The sequence below is a fragment of the Hypanus sabinus genome, chromosome 10 (genome assembly GCF_030144855.1).
Source record: "Hypanus sabinus isolate sHypSab1 chromosome 10, sHypSab1.hap1, whole genome shotgun sequence".
NCBI lineage: Eukaryota > Metazoa > Chordata > Chondrichthyes > Myliobatiformes > Dasyatidae > Hypanus > Hypanus sabinus.
In genome coordinates this window covers 44982248-45001766 of record NC_082715.1, presented here as the reverse complement: position 1 = coordinate 45001766, position 19519 = coordinate 44982248, and the positions used below count along the sequence as shown (strand labels likewise).

General features: G+C 39.2%; 1 protein-coding gene across 1 annotated transcript in view; it reads left to right on the top strand.

The window, feature by feature from the left end:
- The window catches only part of LOC132400627 (syndecan-1-like), a 48544-nt gene extending 38680 nt beyond the window's left edge, over positions 1–9864 (top strand). Inside the window, exons 2-5 of the mRNA XM_059981786.1 lie at positions 1935–2061; positions 4313–4803; positions 6292–6484; positions 8065–9864. Coding sequence (XP_059837769.1) covers positions 1935–2061; positions 4313–4803; positions 6292–6484; positions 8065–8231 — 978 coding nt within the window. The 3' untranslated portion in view covers positions 8232–9864. The remainder of the gene's footprint in view (positions 1–1934; positions 2062–4312; positions 4804–6291; positions 6485–8064) is intronic.
- Positions 9865–19519: the final 9655 nt, after the last annotated feature.

The following is a 19519-nucleotide window of genomic DNA, read 5'->3' as shown; positions in this document are numbered from 1 at the left end:
CTAGTTGGCTAAAGATAGCACCCGTGAGAGCACCTTCAATAAAAAGTATTGCATTGCCTATTAACAGAGACTTATCATCACCTTCTCAAGGACAATTAGGAATGGGCAAAAAATGCTGGCTTTGGCAGAACAACCAGGTGCCAAAGGATGAATTAATTAACAAACAGTACATCTAGCATTGGTAAATATTTTCTCCATTTCAGACGATTTCTTTTTTGAATTTAACACTTACAGTATATAGCATAGACTCCACAGGGAGGTAATTTGATTTTTAAGGGGGATTTTAATTTCAGAATGAGTTATTAACAGTGAATTTTTTCTAGTAAGTCTGTGTGAGTATGAGCGTGTGTGCGAGTTAATACATATGTGTATATACAGTATGCATACATAAAAATACTTGTGTGTATGTACATGTGTAATTGCGTATGTACCGTATATATAGTGTATCACCATCATTACAACCATCAAATGGCTTTCATAATTAATGAATTGACTGATGTAGGAAGGAACGAATGAACAAGTCCAAACGTGTAAGAAACTCGTACGAGGTCGCGCCAATGCTGCTTTTTGCAGTAGTGGTGTGAAGGTGTGTGCATTGCGTCATCTCTTTTAAACGGTGTATCTGTCTTTGTATGCTGTAGAAACAAATCGGCGTTGTTTTATTTATTTATTACTATTATTATTTTAATATCACTTAATGTTCTTTTATTTTACAATTTCTTAGTAATTTCTTCCTCAGAACTTTAACAGCCCTTTGGTTCTTTTATTTTTCTCTTTCATGAATGCCATGTTCTTTGGAAGCTTGTTTAAATGGTCTTTTAGGCTTCCTCCAGGTGAATAGGAGTTCAATTTTTGAATAATAAGAATTATATATCACCACAGGGGGCATCAGGATTTTAGAGGTGATTAGGTGGGGCATGGCCAAAAAAAGGTTGGGAACCACTGGCATAGAGCAAGCAGTTTAATTTTTTTTTTAACACCGTTCTTGGTAATTCAGCAGAATCTCCCAGTACAATAACTAAATTCTATGGTGAAGCAAGATGCAGGTATAAAGACACCACAGAAGCTGGAAGCTGAGGTGAACAGTGATGCTATATTGGGCAGTAAGCCCAGATCTTTAACTGTCTAACATCTCATATTAAAAGTGGAACTCCAGTTTAGTTTACTTCCGAAAGAGATGGTTTGCCTAATCAGCTTTTTTCTCATTAAAACTTCCCAACTTCAAATATTGTCCATTGTCCTCTTCAAAGCTGTTATGAATTTTGCTCTGAAGAATCATACTAAGGGCTAATGAATATCAGACCCTTTCCTCTGTGCAAATCCCCCAAAATGAAATCAATAAACATTGCTTCCAATGTGTTTTGTAGGCGGAAGGGGAAATAATGCCATCAACAGGAAGATATTAGTTTTGAAGTGAAACCACATATATTGCAAGCCTCAGCTGCATGATTTTAATTACCAGTACTTTGTTTGAATTGGTTTATTTAATGTCTGCATCTGAACTGTGAAGGAGATCAAGCTATTCTACTCCATTTATGAGTTTATTCTGAAACCTCAAAGGATGTTTAACTGATTCAAGTCCTTTCAATAGAATAGAAAGGAATATGCTGTTTTCTATAGCAAGTCAATTTATGCACTTTAATAATCATAATCAAAATTATTCCTTTATTGTTCTTTGGATGCTTGAAATCAAAAACAAGAGCAGAGGTAAACAGAGAACAGTACAGAGCACAGTCCCTTTGGCCCACAGAGTGTGCGGGGAACAGGATAACAAAATAAACTAAATCCCTTCTGCTTGCACAGAATTCATATATTCTTCCATTCCCTGCATATTGATGAATGAATACAAGAATATGAAACTTTAAGTGCAAACTGGAAACATATTCTTTTCCTCTTTGCATTCATAATTGCAAATTTCTGCTTGTCCATATTAGGCTGTCCATTCTACAGAGTGGCCGAAAAGCTCATCATCCAATGAACTGGAAGCATCTGGCAGCTATACTGAAGATGACGAAGATGATTCCTTTTACTCTGGTTCCGGTTCTGGTTCTGGTTCTGGTGGTGAGTGTTTCTTTTTAGTGTCATATCACTTCTAGACATTTTTATCTGTTTTTTTTTGCTTCGAATTTTGATGCTGATAACACTTAGTCAGAGGTAACTCTTTAAAATTCTCACCAAGTCAAACTGTGAGAAAGGTACTGACATGGTGAGCTGTGCTGTTACAGGTAGGAAATCAGCTTGTCTCACCATCCTACTTTCCTTCACCTTTACCAACTAGAGAAGCACCTATTGTTGCCATGGCAAGTAGGAGAATTTTTCCCTAAATGCAATGTGCCACAAATTACCAGCATATTATGTGAGCCACGAGGAATGTACTGAGGCTTTCTGTAAGGAGAAAAGGCAAAAAAATAAATACAAAAGATTCTGGTTAATTGGGACATTGGATAATTGAGGCAGCCACTTATTTGGGACAACTCTTAAAGAACAAAAACTAATTGAAAAAATTGCCATGATTCCCTTTGTTTATTTAGGACACTATGCTGTTTAATTGGGACAGGAGAATGTTGCTGACCAGGTTCCAACTAATGTCAGTGTCCGCACTTGTGTGGCTGTTAGAGTGACCAGTTTTTAAATGGCACGAGTTGCATCTGTTTGTGTGATCTTTGTCACTGAAACATGGAGAGGAGGAAGCAGCAGGATAATTCAGAACTGTTTTGGTCACTGTGGTTTCTGAAGGCTTGGAGATGCCAGAAACAGGTGGGAGTGAAAATAAAACCATATCACTACTTCAGCAAGATAGGAACTACAAAGAATTTGAAGGTATCCATTGTCATCTGGAATGTTACAATGCAAATAATGATTTAAAGGTTGCAATCTGTTGCAGTCTGTTATCTGCACTAGATGTCCAAGTTGATTTTGTTTATTCCATACACTGGATGAATCCCTCTGTAGATTACCAATAGAAAACTAATGCACAGCTTTATAAGAGTTAGTAGTAATATTGTAGTGTTCTATTTTTTCTGTATTTTATTTAAATACATAATTTGTTATTCAGTTTGTCTCTTATATACCTTTTTATCTATTTCCATGAAGCTTCAGCTAATGGGCTAAAATGTACTGGTCCTAATGTATCCCAATCAACCAGAATCCACTGTAACGGAATTTGTTTGTTCTGTTTGTCTTTAAGTTCGGGTCACCTCAGTACAGGAAGGATGTGGATACTATAGAGTGCAGAGGAGATTTACAAGGATGTTGCCTGGATTAGAGAGCGTGCCTTATAAGAATAGTGAACTTGGCTTTTTCTCCTTCGAGAACAGAGGATGAAAGTTGACCCGATGGGGTGTATAAGATGATGAGGGGCATTGATTGTGTGGTTAGGCAGGGGCTTTTTCCCAGGGCTGAAATGGCTAACATGAGGGGGCATAGTTTTAAAATGCTTGGAAGTAGGTACGGAGGGGATGTCAGGGGTGAGATTTTCATGCAGAGTGGTGTGTAGAATGCACTGTGGGCAATGGTGGAGGCAGATTCAATAGGGTCTTTTAAGAGTTTCTTAGATAGGTGCATGGAACTTAGAAAAATAGAGGGCGATGCAGTAGGGCAATTCTAGGCAGTTTCTAGAGTAGGTTACATTGTCAGCACAACATTGTGGGCCGAAGGGCCTGTAATGTGCTGTAGATTTCTATGTTCTATGCTAAGCTTTCTTTGTTTTCACCTGGATGCTGTATCTGCAAGCAAGGATGCCATGGTTGGTGTCATGGGTATATTCCATTACCAGCATCTGGAGAACATAATCAAGATTATGTGCCTGTAATGAAATGCACAGTTGCAAAGATGCTAACGAGATGCTTATTGGTACCTGAGGCATCTGACAACTTCCAGTTTGAGACGTAGTTAATCATGCATACTTTCTACTCTGAAACAAGGCTAAGCATCTGAAAAGGGCACCATTCACCATGAACACCAGCTGGACTTTGTACATGTATCCTGATCCAGCTAGATTTGATTGCCCAAAATTTTGATTAAGATGGAGGTTTGTTTTGAATGATAGAATCCTGAGGAGTTGGTGTTCATAGTACTCAACAATGATTATGTTTACTGACACCATGTGATAGGGCAACTCTTGGACTTCGTGCTCCTGGTAACCATTTACTACAACATGTTTAATAAAAGATTTCCTAGCGGCCAGGGAACTAATACCTCACCTTTTGCCCTTTTACCATTAGCAGAGCTTAAATGAAGAGTGCAATCTAACTTTGCACCAATGAGTTTCAAAATTTTAGTCTAATTATTTTCTTTCGTTTTTTTTTTGCAGATGGCTTTATGCTGGAAAATAGCTATTTTGCTGCAGAGTACACAAAAACAATTCCTTCAACAGCTCCTAGCAGTTCACACTACTCAAGCCAAAAACCTGTAACTGAGATCTCAAGCCAAGATGTATTGAAAGATTTAAGCACAGTCCAAGTACATCCTGATGTGCTGGTTTTTAACACCACTGCTGACACAACATTGACCACCACCCCTACGTCTTCCACTACTGTTTTAAAAAACAGTGATGAGCATGTTTCTGAATTCACAACTAACAATTTCCTACCAAAGGGTGCTAATGCCAACTATGACACTACTGCTACTGTTACTCAAATGCATAGTGCTTCTCAAATGCATACAACTAGATCTAACATTGCTCCCAGGATACTTGTCCATACAGCTGCTGTCGTCAAAGGAGAATCCTTTACGGTGCCAAGTGTGATTGCAGCAAATGAAATAACTACAACAGGACCAACGGAAGATAATATAACTGAGGAGGTGAGCTTTGAAAGAAAACTGAAGTGTAGATTACTTTGGTTATTTAAATGAATTAATCCCACAATGGAATATTAAAGCCAACTAATAAAACATTTTGGCCACTTTAGCCAAAAAATTAGTTTGTTGTAAATTCCTCTAAAGTAATTTAATGTTTTAATATAAAACATAAAAGGGCTAACTGTTAAATTAATTTGTAAATAACAGTAATGATAATATACTTCTCTGGTCAGTAGTGCATCAAAATATTCAGATCAGAAGGATGACAATTCTATATAAAGCATCCTGACAACATTTTGATTTAAGGTGTAGAACATAAAGCAAACTTACTTTATGATTTCCTCTGCACTCCTCCACTTGGATCTGCACTACCCTTCCACTCTTTCAAGCTGCCTGACTGATTACTAGTAGACCTCCAGTCTGACACACAAAGTAGTCCTCATTCCAAAGTGAGCGTGTCAACAGGTAGATGAAGGCATTGGCCCCATGTTTTACTTCGGCTGCAAATTTGGCCTCCAGTCAGGTACACCAAGCCGGACATTTCCCTTCATCTTTTACCTTCCACCCCAGCCACAAAGGCTATTTAATGCTCCCCTGGCAGGGTCAATCAAGGTGTCTTAACCAAGTAACATCTCAATCTGACCAGTGTCACAGTAAGCTGCAAATTCAATAATGCAGCCAGCTTGTCAAAATGAGTGGTGTAGAGTGATATCTCATGTCTGCCAATGAAAATACACTTCTTGATATTGGGATAGAGTTTATACATTGGGTATTATAGCTTATTTTATTGCAAAGTATGCGCATTTTGAAATGTTCTTCCCAAATCTGATTTCCCATTATCAAAGATTAAATGAGCTAGTATAATGAAAGATCATTCTACAGTTTTTTTTAGCTTTCTTTAAACAGATTCCTTTTTGCTTCAGGACGTAGAGTTTGATTAATAATGATCAGCACAAAATTCAAACAACTTTCATCAATGCCAGTTAAGTAATCAAAAGCTGACTGCTTTTTAGATATGTTAGCAAACTGAAATTGCTTCATTTGTGAACTTAAAATTCTTTTGTAAAATTTTTCATTGCTATAGATCCAAAAAATCTGTTTTACTTTTTGGAGGTAATTCAAAAACTTCCATGGAAGTCTAACTAGCAATGGAGATAACTTCACATTGGGCTTATTGGTAGTTTTGCAGATGGGGCCTACTTTAATTATGTGGATATTACAACTAACACAGAAACATATAACATTTAAGGTATTTTTCTTTTATGATACAATGGTGTTGAGTTTTGAGTTTACACCCTGAAACTTTCACTGCTTCAGCAACTCTGGTCGCAAAACCACCTTTTACTAGTTTAGTATTTTGTGTAAATGTGAATAGTTGCATCAACAACTAAAATGCATGATCTCGAAGTATTCTTAAAGCAATGTAAAGATAAATTCAGCAAAAGATTGATTATAATTAAAATCTTAAGCAATCTGAACTGCTTTATTTAGGATACAACGATAATAGCGGATTTGAACAGTGAAGATGCAATGAACGAGTATTTCGACAATGGAACAGCGGATAGAATTATTGATGAGACAATAAATCGAGTTGAAGCAATTTTAGTCAATCAACCAAACGAGCAACTGTCGCATGAAAACAGTACACCTCAGAGTTTTTTGGAAAGGCGTGAATTATTGGCAGGTATTTGCTTTTTATTTCCTATGGCAACCAATTTTTAAAAAAGTAGCAGATAAATATAGAAACCTCTGCAAAACTGCACATGATTCATCAGCACCCATAGAAGTATATTAACATCTTCTGATGAAGGCAGCTTTTCAGAAAGGAGCAGTATTGCTGAAATTCTGGTTTCAGGTTTGAATAACTGGCAATAAATTAGACTCAGTAGCCACTTTATTAAGTACACCAGTACATCTGCTTGATAATACAAATATATAAGAAGCCAATCATGCGACAGCACCTCACTGCATAAAAGCATGCAGACATAGTCAAGAGGTTTCTTTGTTCAGACAAAACATCACAATGAGGAAGAGAGAATACGTACACAATGCTGGAAGAACTCAGCAGGTCAGGCAGCATCCGTGAGAAAAGAGTAGCCAACGTTTCAGGCTGAAACCGAAACCGTTCATCAGGAATCAGGGTCTTGGCCCGAAACGTTGGCTACTCTTTTCTCACGGATGCTGCCTGACCTGCTGAGTTCTTCCAGTGTTGTGCACGTATTCTTTGATCCACAGCATCTGCAGTTGTATTTTTGTACAATGAGGAAGAAATGTGATGTAAGTGACTTTGACTGTGAATGATAGGGTGGTTAAGTATCTCAGGAACTGCAGTTCTTCTAGGATTTTCATGTACAACATTCTCTAGAGTTTACAGTGAATGGTGTGAAAAACAAAAAGAAAAACATCGAGTTATCAGCAGTTCTTTAGGTGAAAACCCCTTGTTAATGAGAGAGGTCAGACGAGAATGGCCAGATTGGTTCAAACTGACAGGAAGGCGATAGTAACCACACATTACAACAGTGGTATGCAGGAGAGCATCTCTGAATGCATAGCACATTGAACCTTGAAGTGGATTGGCAACCACAGCAGAACATACATTCAGTGGCAAGTTTACTAGGTACAGGAAGTATCTAATAAAGTGGGCTCTGGGTATATTTTTCTCTATTTGGATAAAAGAGGCATTCACCAAAACTCTGTTGTTCATCACTCAGTCAACATTGTTTCCATGTAATCAATGTTCCTTTTATGCTATATATTTCAACCTTGCTGATAATTCTATTACTTGTCACCTTATCAAAAACTTTTTGAAGTCAATACACACCATATCAATGCATTATCTTAACTGCATTCTCAGTTGCATCAAAAACACTCTATCAGTTGGTTAAGTATGATCTTCCTTTAGCAAATCCATGCAAACTTACAATTTGACTCTTAAAATGCTTCAGAAGTCTAGAGACAATTCTAGGATCCAGTCATTCCTATCCTTAAACCTTTCCAGTCACACTAACTAACTTACTTTGTGTTGTTACTATCTTCTGCCTTCAGATTAAGAGGGTCAGTTGAACAGGAAACAGTAATGATAATGGTTATGTAGTGACAGATTGGATGAGTATTATGCATGTATTATGACTAAAGCAGCTCAAATTTGGGGCGTGGGATTTAATAATTATGATATGTTCTGTGGATAGTAGAATTTGGAACATCATTCAGTATTACAGAATTCTCTGAGTTAACAAACAACATCTTTGCCTCTTTACCTTCAAGGTGCTGTTGCTGGAGGATTTGTGGGACTCATGATTGCTGTTTTGCTGATAGTAGCGTTGGTATATCGAATGAAGAAAAAGGATGAGGGAAGCTACACGTTGGATGAATCTAAGCAACCCAATGGAGGCTACCAAAAGCCACAAAAGCAAGAAGAGTTCTATGCCTAACTTAGTCCTACAAATTCTGCATTCTTCTTTTATGCCATAAGATCAAATTGTATGTTTTTTCCTTTCTTTTCGCCTGCCTTACAAAATGCATCGGAAAACTGCCATTCTAGTCTTGATCTCTGTGATAGTTGTACTTTCTGACATTTTTGAGACAGGCAGAGATAATGTACTTGTTTAATGGGAAATATTGCAATTTGGCTTCTCAGGCAAGAAGACTTGGTTAAACTTTCACTTCAGTTTTTATATTCTGGTGGATAACAAAGTTAGGCTTTAATTTGGATTAAAAAAAAATTGGGCATCTACAGTACTAAATTGTAAAGCTGCAAAATGTCTACACATGTAAATTTTTGTAATGTAAAAATATTTACTAAATGGGAGGGACGGAAGGTGACAAAGAGATACTGATGTGATTTCAAACTATATGAAAGCTTATATGTATCTAATTATATAGGTATATAATATAGAGAAGACAGCTTGGCTATGCATTTGTTTATATTTTGTGTTGTAAAATGTGATTAACTGAGAAAATGCATTACCTTTTTAAAGAGCTGATATATGAATTGATATACTAATTTTAACAATTTCTCCAGTTTTTTTTTGACAATTGAAGGATTAATTGGAAAATTATGTCCTTGTCAAATTGTCCAATTAAGCAAAATAGGATGGCAGGAATAGTTGATATTTTTATGAGTTACTTTTTTTTTATCCTGATGTTTTTCAGCTTCATTCCTGTCATCACTATGTTTATTGTAATATAACTAGTCATTGAAGCACCTGATCTATTTTAAAGAGCTGGATCTCAATGTTTGTATAAGATGCAGTAGTTCTTGGATGATCCCTCCCAACTCCACCACCATTTTGCACAGGCAGGTTTTTTTTTAAAAATTCCTGAACTTCACTTATCTTGGTGATCTAACTTAACTAAATAAAGTTGATACATTTTTTTAGATATTCCTTTTGTCTGCTTACTGTAAGTATACTGTAATTTCCTAATCTAGCACTACAGCTAGTTTATGCTGAGACTTTGAAAGGTCTACAAACAGAGTCATTTACTGAATGTGACAAGCAAAAAAGAAGTTGTGCACCCTTCTGTATAGATGGATATATAAGAGAGGAATTTTTACATAAAATAGCCTTTGTTGGAGAGGTTTCTTTTTCAACTGCCTCCCCAGTTCCTAAAAAAATTAATACGCATGACGATTTCCTGATTTTTTTTCTTATCAACGTCATGCATTTTGAAGCTGTTAATTGTGAGCAAATGGTTTATTAAGTAAACAGTGGTGTGTGCCTCATGGTATCTTCCAGCTAATCCACTTGATTTAAATTCGGCTGTGAAATTGAGCTGTATTCACAACCTGATCCCTCTGCAGGATGAGATCTGTAGAACACTTCTAAGGTAACAAAGATTAAAACATACAATTATTTTTTTGTACAACAGAAATAGTAGTCAATTTGAGGATTGAACCATTTGTAACTACCAAAAAAAAAGGCCAGTTATCAAAAGATTTGATTAAACATAGGGATTGAGACTTAGTGATTAATTCCTTAAGTGTTGAAGTATGTATGATGGTTTCTATTTATTACCTGTGCTATTTCTATATGTATCAAGCAATAAAAGCACTTTGGCACACTATTTACTGTGATTTGTGAATATGACCACTGTTCTGGATTTTTTGTGAGTGATTTGAAATGTTACCATTGTACCAAATAAGCTGAGGAGTAAAATTTTATTTTTAACTCCAACCTATTCAATTGCTACTAAAATCTCCAAATTCCAAAATTTCCTGACATTTTTCGACGTAGGGATAGCAGGTGTGAGAGGCTGCTCCAGTCTTCATACTTATATGCAGGCTGAGGTAGGGCTTGGAGCAGGATCAGGTTGGTGTCCTATTTCCGCTTGTTCCAAAGCACTCTTACCATGTCTCAATCTCTTTCATTACCCCTGGTATAAGGGAAAAACAGAATCAGTCTGGTTCATAATGATTATTTACCAATAGATTAGATGCTGTTCAATAATTAGTTAAGAATCTTTTTGCAAAAGATGCACTCCAGATCCCAGAAGGAATAGAACTTATTAAATGAACTGACCAGACTTTTAAGACCTTCATGAAATTAAAGGCATGAGGAAGTAAGTTACAGTAAATAGTCTAAATTAAATTTTGGACATCAGACTTGTGACCACAAAAGAACTTTCCACACCCTTGCATTTAAAAACACTTTAATTTTATGCAGCGAATCATTAATCCCCAAAACATTCCTGGAGCTTGTTGCATTGTAAGAATGAATTCATAGGTTAATTTGCAGAAACTTCAAGTTCAAGTTCAAGTCAGAACACAGAACAGGACAAGACAGGAACAGGCCCATTAAACCACAACGTTATGCCAAACCAGCTCAATTGTAAATCAAACCCTACCCCACCCCATAAAATAATTTCTCCTACCTACACAGTCTTTATTCCTCTATCTCTTCCTCATATTCATGTTCCCATCTAAATGTGTCTTAAACCCTCTGATGTCTTTGCCTCTACCACCACACCAGCATTCAAAGCATCCACCACTGAGTAAAAAGTTTACCCTCACATCCCCTTTGAACCTACCCCCTCTCACCTTCAATGCATATTGGGTATTAGGCTCTTCTACCCTGGGAAAAGGATACTCCTTGTCTGCTCTATCTTATAAACCTCTATCAGATCTCCCCTTAGCCTCCGCCGCTCCAAAGAAAACAGCCCAAGTTTGTCCAGCCTCTCATGATAGCCTCTAAACCAGGCAATGTCCTGGGAAACCTCTTTCATGCCCACTCCAAAACCTCAAAATCCTTCCTATAGTGGGGCAACTAGAACTGTATGTAATACTCCAGCTGGGGCTTAACCTGGGGGCAGGAAGGGTGGGGTCCTTCCTTGTCAGCACATTGTCTCATGCATCAAATTAAGTGTAAAAGACATTCAGCCTACTGTCTCTATCTCTGGAGGAAGACTACCTACTGATATCTTTTATGAACCCACTGATTCTCACAACTACCTGGTCTATACCTCTTTCCACCTTGTCACTTGTGAAAATGTCATCCCCTTCTCTCAGTTCCTCGGTCCTCATCACATCTATACGCAGGATGAGGCTTTTCATTCCAGAGTTAAGGAGATGTCCTCCTTCTTCAAAGAAAGTGGCTTTACTTTCTCCACCATCAACACTGCTCTTACTCATATCACTTCCATTTCGTACGTCTGCCATGCTTCATGGCAGGGATGATTGGCGTGTTTTTGATGATGTGCAGTGTTTGGCTTTCATCAGACCATAGAATCTTCTTCCAGCTGACTTCAGTCTCCCACATGCCTTCTGCAAACTCTAGTTGAGATTTCATGTGTGTTATTTTCAACAGCAGTGTTCTCTTTGCCATTCTCCCATAAAGCTGAAAACCGGTTAAGCACCCAGGCAACAGCTGTTTTATGGGCAGTCTCTCCCATCTCAGCCACTAAGACTTATAAGTCCTCCAGAGTTGTCATAAGTCTCTTGGTGACCTCCCTCACTAGTCCCCTTCTTGCACGGTCACTCAGTTTTTGAGGGTGGGCTGCTGCATGCAGATTTACAGCTGTGCCATATTCTTTCCATTTCTTGGTGATTGACTTAACTGTACTCCAAGGGATATCCAGTGATTTGGAAATGTTCTTGTATCCATCTCCTGACTTGTGTTTTTCAATAACCTTTTTGCGGAGTTGCTTGGAGTATTCTTTTGTCTTCATGGTGAAGCTTTTGTCAGGATACTGACTCACCAAAAGTTGGACGATTCAGATACAGGTGTATTTTTACTACCATCAATTGAAACACCTTGACTGCTCACTGGTACCCATAAACAGATCTCCATAACTAATTATGGACTTCTAAAACCAATTGGTTGCACCAGTGATGATTTGGTGTGTCATATTGGGGGGGGGGGGTGAATAGTCATGAAATCAATTATTTTCTGTTTTACATTTTTAAGTCATCTAGATCACTTTTCGCTGACACAGAAGAGTCTTTTTCTGTTGATCAGTGTTCAATTCAATCTACTGTGATCTAATGTTGTAAAACAATGAAGCATGAAACTTCCAATGGGGGTGAATGTGTTTTTGGATATACGTGGACTGATAAGCAATAGTCGGCATGGCTTTGTGCATGGCAGATCACGCCAAACCAAGCTTATAGAGTTTTTTGAAGACATTGCCAGGAAAGTGGATGAAGGCAAGGCAGTGGATATTGTCTACATGGAGTGTAGCAAGGCACTTGACAAGGTCTCGCATGGGGGCTAGTTAAGAAGGTTCAGTTCCTCGACATTCAGGATGAGGTAGTAAATTAGATTAGCATTGGCCTTGTGAGAGAAGCCAGAGAGTGGTAGTAGATGGTTGCCTCTCTGACTGGAGTTCTGTGATGAGTGGAGTGCTGTTGGGATTGGTGCTGGGTCTGTGGTTGTTTGTCATCTATATCAATGATCTGGATGATAATGCGGTTAACTGGATCAGCAAGTTTGTGAATGACACCAAGACATGGAGTGTAGTGGACAGCGAGGAAAGCTTTTGGAGTTTGCAGTGGGATCTGTACTAGCTGGAAAATGGGTTCAAAAATAGCAGATGGAATTTAATGCAGACAAGTGTGAAATATTGGACTTTGGTAGGACCAACCATAGTAGGTTTACACAGTGAATGTTAGAGCACTGAGGAGTGTGGTAGAACAAAAGGATTTGGGAATACAGGCCCATAATTCATTGAAAGTGGTGGCATAACTAGATAGGGTCATAAAGAAAGCATTTTGCCACATTAGCCTTCTTAAATCAAAGTATTAAGTACAGGAGATGGGATATTATGTTGAAGTTGTATAATCAGAATCAGGAATCAAGTTTAGAATCATAATCAGAGATGTTGTTGAGGTCTAATTTGGAGTATTGTGTGCAGGTCTGGCAACCAGCCTACAGAAAAGAAGAAAATAAGATCGAAGAGTACAGAGAAAATTTACAAGGATGTTGCCAGGCCTGGAGGACCTGAATTACAAGGAAAGACTGAATAGGCTAGGACTTTATTCCTAGGAAGGTTGAGGGGAGATTACAAAATAATGAGGAGTATAGCTGGGTAAATGCAAACGGTCTTTTTCTGCTGCGGTTGGGTGGGACTACAACTAGAGGTCATGGGTTAAGGGTGGGAGGTGAAAGGTTTAAGGAGAACACAAGGGGAAACACCTTCATTCAGAGGGCCATGAGTGCTGCCAACACAAGTATTGAATAGACGTTATTTCTTACATCTTTCATATACATGAAGAGTAAAAATCTTTATGTTACAGCTCTGTCTGAATGTACAATGTGCAATTTATACCAATTTATAATAAATAGTATGTTCAGTAAGATATACAATATAACAGTCAATATAGCTTAGGAATACAATTGTGTCAGCGTGAATTAATCAGTCTGATAGCCTGGTGGAAGAAGCTGGACCGGAGCCTGTTGGTCCTGGCTTTAATGCTATGGTACCATTTTCCAGATGGTAGCAGCTGGAACAGTTTGTGCTTCGGTGAGTTGGACCTCCAATGATCCTTTGGGCCATTTTTACACACATGTCGCTGTAAATGTCCTGAATGGTAGAAAAGTTCACATCCATAGATGGGCTGGGTTGTCCACATCACTTTCTGCACAGTCCTGCGATTGAGGGAAGTACAGTTGCCATACCAGGCAGTGATACAGCCAATCAGGATGCTCCCCTGAAGAAAGTCCTTGGGATTTAGGGACTCATGCCAAACATTTTCAAACTTTTTCAGTGAAAGAGGTGTTGGGCTTTTTTTCTACCACACAGCCGGTATGTACAGACCAAGTGAGGTCCTCAGTGATGTGTATACAGAGGAACTTAAAGCTGTTCACCCTCTCAACCTCAGATCCATTGGTGTCTCTGTCTCTGTTCCTCCTGTAGTCCACAACCAGTTCATTTGTTTTGCGATATTGAGAAAGAAGTTGTTTTCTTGACACTGTGTCAGGGTGATGACTTCTTCACCATAGGCTGCCTTATTATAATTTGAGATAAGGCCAATCAATGTAGTATCATCTGCAAATTTAATTAGCGGCTTGGAGCAGTGGGTGGCAACGCAGTCATGGATATACAGATAGTAAAGGTTTAGGACACCGCCCAAGTAGAGCATGCAAACTTGATTTCAACTTTTAAGAGAAATTTTAATAGGGACATGGATGACAGGGGTATGGAGGGCTATAGTCTGGATGTAGGTCAATGGGATGAGGGAGGTTAAAAGGTTTGGCATGGAGTAAATTGGCCAAAGGGCCTATTTCTGTGTTGTACTTTTCTGTAACTTAATGTCCCTCCTTTCATGTCAACTTACATCAATAACAATTTGCAGAAAATTTGCATTGGTAAATAGATAGACCAATAATTTGGTTCATTATTATCATGTAACAATGTACAATGAAAAACTTGTTTTACATGCACTCCATACAAATCATTTCATTACAATTTTCTACTGATGTAGTACAAGGAAAAACAATAACAGAATACAAAATAAAGTGTTACTGTTACAGAGAAACTGCAGTACCAGCAGATGAAAGGTACAAGGCCTCACTGAGGTAAATTGTGAAGTCAAAAGTTCATCCTATCATACTAAGGAGTGTTCAATAGTCCTATAACAGTGGTGTTGAAGCCGCCCTTGAGCCTGGTGGTGCATGCTTTTTTATCTTCTGGCTCGTGTGAAGGGATAGACAACAGAATGGCTGTGGTGAGTGATACACCATCAATAACTCTCTGAGATGTGAGGCGAGATATAGGCTTTTATTGGCTAGAAGAAAGAACAAGCAGCAATTGACCACCACATTGCATCCTGGAGACTGAGACCGGGGCGGTGTCCCCAATCGCCTTTATACTAGGGTCCGTGGGAGGAGCCACAGGAGCAGTCAGCGGGGGGGACGGGGTGTGTCCAGACAGGTATATGTAGTTCACCACAGTGAGATGTCCCTGATGGCCCAGTGAGGGCCTCCCTGCCCTTTATTGTGGACCTGTATTCTTCCAGGTTGAAGAAGAGGGCGGGGAACATCATAAAGGACTCCTTCCATCCTGCGCACGGACTGTTTGAACTGCTTCCATCTGGTAGGCGCTTCAGATCTCTCCAGACTAAGACTAATAGGCACTGGAGAAGTTTTTTCCCTACTGCGGTCACTTTGCTGGACAGTTAACTGCCGGTTAACTGTCGGCTAACTATTACTTGGATTGCACTACCTGTATGTATAATCTATATTTTCATTTATATTTATCATAGTTATTGTTATGAGCAGAGAGACAACATCTGCCGGAAGTAAATTCCTTGTATGTGCACAGGTACTTGGTGATTAAAGTCTGATTCTGATTCTGATTCTGATTATACTGGATGCTTCACAAAGAGAAACAGACAGAATGCACGGAAAGAAGGCTGGTTTCCGTCATGTGCTGAACTGGGTCCAAAACTCTCTGCAGTTTTATGTGTTCACAAGCAGTGCATACAGATAGGATCAGAATCAGGCTTTATACCACTGGCATGTGTCGTGAAGTTTGTTAACTTAACAGCAGCAGTATAGTCCAATACATGATAATATAGAAAAAATAGTAAATCAATTGCAGTAAATATATATACCTGTATGTATATTAAATAGTTAAATTAAAAATCATGCAAAAACAAATAATTTTAAAATGTGAGGTGGTGTTCATGGGTTCAGTGCCTACTTAGGAATCAGATGGCAGAGGGGAAGAAGCTGTTCCTGAATCGTTGCATGTGTGCCTTCAGGATTCTCTCTCTCCTTCCTGAGAAGAGGGCATGTCCTGGCTGATGGGGTTCTTTAATAATGGATGCTTTCTGATGCACTGCTCTTTGAAAATGTCTTGATACTATGGAGGCTAGTGCCCAAGATCGAGCTGACTAATTTTACAACTTTTTGTACGTTTTTCGATCCTGTGCAGTAGCTCATCACCGCACCCCACCCCCCACCATACCAGACATTGATGCAGCCTGTCTGGATTCTCTCCAAGGTACATCTGTAGAAGTTTTCGAGTGTTTTAGGTGACAAACCAAAACTCCTCAAACTCCTAATGAAATATAGCTGCTCTTTTGCCTTCTTTATAGCTGAGTTATCTTGACACCCAGGAAACAGAAACTGCTCACTCTCTCCACTTCTGATCCCTCGATGAGGATTGGGATGTGTTCCTTCATCTTACCCTTCCTGAAGTCCACAATCAGCTCTTTGGTCTTGCTGACATTGAGTGCATGATTGCTGCCATGATACCACTCAACTAGCTCGTATATCTTGCTCCTGAATGCCCTCTTGTCTCCATCAGAGATTCTGCCAACAATGGTAGTATTTTCAGCAAATTTATAGATAGTATTTGAGCTATGCCTAGCCACATAGTCATAGGTATATAGAGAGCAGAGCAGTGGGTTAAGCACACACCCCTGAGGTACACCAGTGTTGATCGTCAGTAAGGAGGAGATATTATTACCAATCTGGTCTTCTGGTTAGAAAGTCGAGGATCCAGTTGCAGAGGCCCAGGTTCTTTAGCTTATTGATAAGGACTGTGGGAATGATGGTATTAAATGCTGAGCTATAAGACAATAAACAGCATCCTGATGTAGGTATTTGTATTGTCCAAGTGATCTAAGGCCGTGTGAAGATCCATTGAGGCTGTGTCTACCGTAGACATATTGCACTCTCTATGAGGCATGAATAAAAATTGGCAAGGGTCAAAGGGGACATGCCAAATTTCTTTAGTCTCCCAAGGAAGAAGAGGTGCAGCTTGGCTTCCTTGGCCCTTTCCCATGCCCTTCCTCACCACCTTAAGTGTATTTCAGTTGCGATTTAATATGACTGAGTACTGAAGCAACCACTGACAGAAGAATGTAGGTTGTAAGCTGGGAGAGATTTCCTTGCTGCGTCCTGATGCAATGAGATTTCATGGTATCTGGAGTTGATATTGAGGATACTGTTATGTACCCCGTAGCTGGGTCACTTACCAGCAAAGATAGAGGGGTCCGTTGAAGTCTGATGGTACTATTTTTATCAGTATTTATTGATAAAAATACACAAAAGTAATATCAATGCAAACACACAGATAATATACGTCGTCAATACTAAATCTAAATACGCGGGTATAATAATAATCAGTAAGAAATAGCTTTATCATTGTCTAGGGGATAATGTATTGTCCGATGGAAATATAAAAGTCGCTCAAGTTCATTCAGGCTGCAGCTTTTGGTTGGAGAGAGAGACGGATTTTTAGAACTTGCCTGTTTTCCTTTTTATGATGTCGATCCTTCGAAATGTCGTCAGTGGTGATCTCTTCTTTAGCTAAACCGTCTTCTGTGGTAAGGCCTCAATCCCGGGCAATGGGAAAGGACACACGTGGGCCTTCCACCGGCTGTCGCTATTAAACACTGTCACGGGATTTCTAGCATTTCTCCTGGTGCGTCTGAAGGGGCTGTTCCCCAAACCCTCTTTTATCCTGACTCACGGGGTCTCAGACGTCAATCAGGTTGGAATGATGCCATCCTCCAACCAGCCCACTCTGGTCATTCCCTGAGGGCGTCGATGAATAGCACAGTGCTCAATACACAATTCCGTCTCCAAGAGACAATGGCCGTTTCCCGTGGTTTTGTATCACTGAGGGGCCAGGACATTCCAAACCCCTTGTGGATTCTGCATGTCTTTCTCTCATTTCCTGGGTCTCCTGACCCAAATCAATAGCGATCCTGCAATTCTCAAAAAGGAGGGGGCTACTTTGTACCCTTCAGCCCCTCAGAGTTGGGGCACAGGCGTAACACCCCCTTTCTTCAACACGTTTTTACCATTGGTAAAAATGAAGTAATACAGAGTCTTACAGGATTTTAGAATCTAACACAATACAAAAGTTTTTTTTCACTACAGAGTAATACAGTTATACATTCAATTCAGCATCTAGATAGTTACCGATTACATTGTCACTTCCTTTAATATCTTAACATCTTGTACCTTACTAAAGTCTTGTAGCATCAAACTCCAATTTAATAACCACCTATTTTTATTTCTTATTTTCTTTAGCAAACAAAAACTAAAGAGTTGTCTTTATTATTCACATGCTTTGTTGAAATCCCTTAAAACCGGCTTCTGCTATTTAAAAATGGCGTCCCATTAACCCTCGCCTCTTTTCCGGTTAATTCCCACGTGGGGAGCTTGTGCACCCCGGCGAAATAGGCTTTCGCCCGCTCCTTTCATAGGAGTTATTTTATCAACAATGTGTTCCAAACTTAGATCATCTTCCGAAATTCCACACAATTCTTTAATTTTATGCAAGTTGCTAGTTTTCTCTTCAGGGCCCTTCAGGCTATTATTTCTCAATGCCATTGAGCCCTCTTTGTTCAAACAGCATTTCGAATTCTGCAGTTTCACACCACACTCTGGAATAACAATAGCATATGGGGCCTCTTTACCTTCCAACTCAATCTGTAATTGATTCACAGGCTTTGTGGTACCAAGCCATTGTCTCTGTAGCCTGGTTGCTGCTTCTGACATCAGTCCAGCCCTTAAATTTTCTTCATTCGATTTGGAAACTACACTTTTCCCTTTTCCTTCAATAATAATAATATTCACCTCATGTTATCTCCTCACTAACTTTTAATACACCTTCGAGCACAAACACCTGGGAACTCTCACTTCCCACTATTACCAAGGTTAACCCTTTCTTCACTGAACCAAGTCCATCTGACCCACAAGGACTGCATTCCTTTTCAACTGAATCAAATACCTCAGACCTTTTCTGAGCTCCATTACTAGGTTCAGTACCACATGCATCCACATCTTGGACACACTCAAACGGGACATTTGCCTCTTCCAGGCTTTCAATACCCATACCCTGTTGAAATTCTAAATTCCCCTGATGCTCCCAGCTACTCTCTGGGCAACTCCCTTCCAGAGTAAACTCAACCCCACGGGCTGAAACAACCTCATCTGCCAACCCAGCAGACTTCTTCAAGGTAAGGGCACCCTTTTCATCTAGGACTGCCCTCATTTCATTATCAGAAACACCTTTAGAATTTTCAACTTCTTCAAACAGTTCTGCCAAACCAGACAGATCATCCATGTCCAACTCTGGACCTTTTAACAGCTCTGTCTGTTTCTCAACTTTATTTCGTGCCTCTAGAACTTTTCTCCTCACTAAGAAAAGGCCTACCTCCTCTCCCTTACTCTCTTTCACTTTACTACTCTTCGTTTTACCACCCTCTAAACCCTCGTGGTACAGGGTCGGTAAAAACGTCTTGGCCAAATTAATACTGGCC